This window comes from Palaemon carinicauda, chromosome 14, assembly GCF_036898095.1.
Source record: "Palaemon carinicauda isolate YSFRI2023 chromosome 14, ASM3689809v2, whole genome shotgun sequence".
Lineage (NCBI taxonomy): Eukaryota > Metazoa > Arthropoda > Malacostraca > Decapoda > Palaemonidae > Palaemon > Palaemon carinicauda.
Window position 1 is genome coordinate 20208666 of NC_090738.1, and position 5000 is coordinate 20213665.

General features: G+C 34.1%; 1 protein-coding gene across 5 annotated transcripts in view; it reads right to left on the reverse strand.

Moving 5' to 3' along the window:
* Window positions 1-5000, reverse strand: part of LOC137653469 (fatty acid-binding protein-like) — a 19440-nt gene that overhangs the window by 4672 nt on the left and 9768 nt on the right. For all 5 annotated transcript variants that reach the window (XM_068386892.1, XM_068386888.1, XM_068386890.1 and 2 more), the window contains exon 4: window positions 3371-3481. In XM_068386892.1, coding sequence (XP_068242993.1) covers window positions 3371-3481 — 111 coding nt within the window. The remainder of the gene's footprint in view (window positions 1-3370; window positions 3482-5000) is intronic.

Sequence of the window (5000 nt, forward strand, 5' to 3'; positions counted from 1 at the left end):
TCTTGAAGCTTCTAGTACTACTTGGGACCGTATCCCTTACTATGACTTTTGATTATAATCACATAAGGGTTACAATAATCCTATAAAATCAAGATTCCTCCCAATTTTTGCAAGCAGATATGACCACTTTAGCATAGACTGCCTTGTGTACAGGAAGTGTTTATCGGTAGTATAAGAATATTAAATCATCCATATATGACATCATCACCTCAAGCTATTCGAAATCCCTTTATAAGTATACTCTTTTGTAGAAGAATGACTCCTCAGCCAATAAAGAAATTTGATAGATACTGAACATTGACGTTGCCAAATTTTCCAAACTTAATGGTTTAAAGGCCACTCATAAATGGCAGAGGCAAGGGACAGTGATATTGGCCTACCCTAGCTAGCAGGACAATGCCCTACAGACTGACCATATATACAGTACATATGATCAGCGCCTAAGCCATCTCTCCATCCAAGCTAAGACCAGGGAGGTCCAGGCAATGGGTGCTGGTGACTCAGCAGGTAGACCTATAGGCTCCCGCAAAAAGGGTGAGGTTACAGACACTTCAAGAAACTATCGACTTGAAAGGGACTCGATCTCCCGTCCAGCAGAACTCCATGCAGGGACGTTTCCAATAGGCAACCACAACCCTGATGAATATTGGAACCCCTGCGATGTTTAAGGGGATACTGGCCTGGCCGGCAGTTTAATTAGAGAATGATGAGTAAATGACGATCCAGCGTACTATGTTAGGTAAAGTAACGTTAAGACGCAATCCTGACTTATTTGGTATCCAGGAAGTGGTCAGACGAGTACGCAGCATAGTAGGTTTGGTAGGGTAGCCGGGGTCATCAATAAAAGGTTCCTCAATTTTGACCTTATCAATAAGATTCCATTACGCTGCTGGGAATACGACTAGGGCCACGTATCTCTAGCAATCACTCTGAATGCACTTGTCTGTATCCACTGCTGCAGCTTAAATAAAAATCTGTAATTCAAGGTACCAGCAATGTCTAAGAAATTCGAAGATAAACTAAAAGATGGGATTATTTGTCCTAAGAGAAGGATCTAATTTTCTCTTATCGTGCTATAAAATAGATATCTAAGAAAATATCTGAGATCCATATATCATTATGGCATATGGATAAGACTACATCTCAGACAAATTATGAAAAATTCTTCGTGAATAGGCTAATATTTCGCTGTATTGATATTTACTGATAATACACAGTACTGTATTCTTAATGCATTATCCTCATTTCTTTTTTCTGTTCCTAGGTATTGTCATCGTCCTCATTAGATTTTGGAGATCTTTGATTGGTCAATCCGTAGGACTTCATCCTTTATTCTATCATAGTTCACACATTAATTGAATGGCGTTACTGCTTTGAATAGATAAGTTTTAGTTACTTATTCCTCTCCCTTTTAGTTCTCGGGGTAACTTACTAAATAGTTTAGTTTAGTATACAGTTCCGATATCGTTTCTTTCATGATTGTTTCCTCTTCAAAGTTTCTTTCTGATAGATCGATGCCAATCATCACGAGAACTGTTTGTCTTAGAGATAACTTGCTTGGTTGAGTAAATACGATTCCAAAAGAGCAAATTACTTTAACTATTATAAAGGCATATACACAATGGATCCGGTTATGTATATAATTGTCACAACAGAAGTTTGAAGTGATCGAAATAACCTGTTGGAAAATAAGAGAAACTCAACACTGTAATATTGAAATAAGATTTTTTTCTGAAAGCCTAATCAGCCATAGTTAAGATTAAAGATAAGACTGGTTCTAAGACTAGCTCTGACAATGGATTGTAATCATCTTGTTTTAATGCCATCAAGAAACAAAAGCAAAACGTTGTCATGCACTGGAGATATATGACCGAAAAAAAGAGTGAACTGCCTTGAAAACTTAATTTCCATACAATCAGTTCCAAATTGATAATACCTGAAGATTTCTGAGTCATTTAGAGGAAAGGGATGAATTGCATGCACGTTTTACTGGAGCAAACAGCCTACGGGGGTTTCTGCAAACTTGTGCTGCCGCTTTTAGAGATATTAGGATATTTCAATTTGTGTACTGGACGGCTAGCTATGAAATTTTAATTTATTGTGATGGTCCAACATAATATTGGGATGTACAACACTGAGTTGCTTCTCTATCACTGGCATCTTCTCCAAGAGCAGTATTGCCCGCGTGGATATTTTCCCAATCACTAAGCTAAAAAGAATTTCTTTGTACAAACTCTTGCATGCCAATTTTCACGATTCTTATTGGTTCTAACATATGTATGTGTGAAAAAGATAAATCAGAGATACGAAACTCACAGATAAATCAAAACAAATTACCAATTACGTAAATATTTACAATTTTTTCGTGCACTAAAAGGTGCTACAGATGTCAGTATGAAATTGTAGTCTGGAACATTCTCGAATGTTAAACAGCATGCAAACAACGTCACTACAGATAAAACTAACAAGCAGAACCAGGCAAACCGATTTAATACACAGACACACACACTCACACACACACACACACACATATATATATATATATATATATATATATATATATATATATATAGAGAGAGAGAGAGAGAGAGAGAGAGAGAGAGAGAGAGAGAGAGAGAGAGAGAGAGAGAGAGAGAGAGAGAGAAGCTTTTGTACTGAAAGCTTTATATATTTATTGTTTGATCACTGTGAAAGTTATTGTTGTTGTTGTTGTTGTTGTTGTTATAGACTGCCTTATCTTTACTGCGAAAAGAAAGCCCTCGGTTAAAGGGAAGATCAACTGATACCAAATATTCAGAATCATACAAAAGAAGGAAAATATATAAAAATATTGGAAGTAAACACAGGAGTTGACAAACTTTTTTTGTGTTTTATTTTAAAAGAAGTACTGGATTCGTTAGTATTTTTCACGGAAAGTGAAGAACAGTGGTACTATGTGGATGTACAGAACTCCAGAAGTTCAAACTTTCTACGAATGTTTTCATGTTGAATAGATTTATATAAGTCTAATCATAGCTTATATATGACAAATCTTCCACTGTCTTGGGTTAGAGTTGTCTCGGTCACACTATTCTGTGTAATTTCTCTTCCTCTTGTTTTGTTAAGTTTATATAAAGAGCATCTATTTTAAGGTTGTTACTGTTCTTCCAAAAATTTTATTTCTTGTTTCCTTTCCTTACTGGGCCATTTTTTTTCTGCTGGGGCCCCTGGGCCTATAGCATCCTGCTTCTCCAACTAGGGTTTTAGCTTAGCAAATAATAATAATAATAATAATAATAATAATAATAATAATAATAATAATAATAATAATAATAATAATAATAATAATAATAAAAACCAAAGGCAAAACCATGCATGCGTCAGTGCTTACCAGGATAATCATCCTCTATTTCGTAGTAATAATCTTCCTCCTCGTAAATCCTCTCAATGGTCACAACGGGTTTGGAGGACAAAATCATGTTCCGGACGAAATATGGCACCCCTGAAAAGGAGGGATACAGGGTTAGATCGTCTTCAACGATAGGGAATTACTGTACAGTGTAGCAGTTTTCATTTTGCAATCGTCTACGATATTGACCACACTGTTATAAAAAAAACCGTAATTTTAATCGGAAATTCTCCGTAAAAATATAATATTCTAAGCCGAATTTCAGAAAAATACAGGCAACCGTAATTTTACCTTACTTTGTTATTATCTTTTATTGGTTAGTGACCGTAATATCACTCCTTTACGCCAATATGTCCGTTTTTTAAAACGGTAAAAATCTTGGAATAAATGTTGCCAGGCATTTACCGTTTTTTAGATGCAAGTTTTTAATAGTGCATGTAAAATATATTAGTTCTATCTAATAAGGTTTTTTTTATCTATTTTATCTAAGCTTTATGGCTCTTTATCTACGAGATGATCCATCAAGAGCAATCAGTAAACTTATCATCCTGATCAAACACGTGAATGGTTATCACTTGTCCAAGACAATTAGATAATGCGTTGCAATGGACTTCGGAGATTCACGATATGAGTGTTCAAGAATCATTTATCAACAGTACGACGAAAGGGATTGAAAAGATATGAGTACTGTATAGTAACTTATTATTTAATAGTAATTTTTTTTTTTCTAAAATTCCAGTACAATTTGTTTCTTTCATGAAACATTTTCCCGTGCACCTGAGTTAGGTATGTTCACGATAATGGTACTACGAGTAAATGCTAAACACAAATTTGACGAAGACAATATGAAATTCAACGGAAAATTATCTTAAACTAATTATTTTACCTTTTTAATCAGCTTAAATTTACTTCTCTTATTCAGTGTCTATCAAAAAGGCTTTGTTTCCTTTTGAAATAAAACTAATTCATTCAAACATAGACCAGGCATATGAAAAAAATATATTTGTATTAAAACACATAAGGATATTCATGACAATAAAAGCTGAAAAAAAAGAAGACTCGTCAAAACAGAAGTCTGTTGCATAAAAAAAAGAGAAGATACCCTTTCCATTTGCCCTCTAATTACCAATATATTTTAACTATTCTTTTCTTATTCATTTTCAGCCGGATGACCTTATGGACTCGGCCCATCTAATGCTAGGAATGTCACATAAATTATTTAAGAATTTTCCGATTTGATGATTAAGTGTCCGAAACATTTGGTACTATCAGTAAATCACCTGTTTCATAAAATAATGAATTATCCTAATCTATTTCCAATAAATTTAACTGGAACCTTTTTTTTTATCTTTTCTTACATTAAAATACGGAATTTTCCGCAACTTTAAGCGTATAGCAATTTGATGATTAGGTGTCCGAGACATTTGGTACTATAAGTAAATCACCTGTTTTTCAAATTAATGAATTATCAAAATCTATTTCCAATAAATTTAACTAGAACTTTTTTTTTCATCATTTCTTACATTAAAATACAGAATTTTCCGCAAGTATGAGCGAATAACGATTTGTTGATCAAGTGTCTTAAACATTTGTATACTATCAGTAAACCACC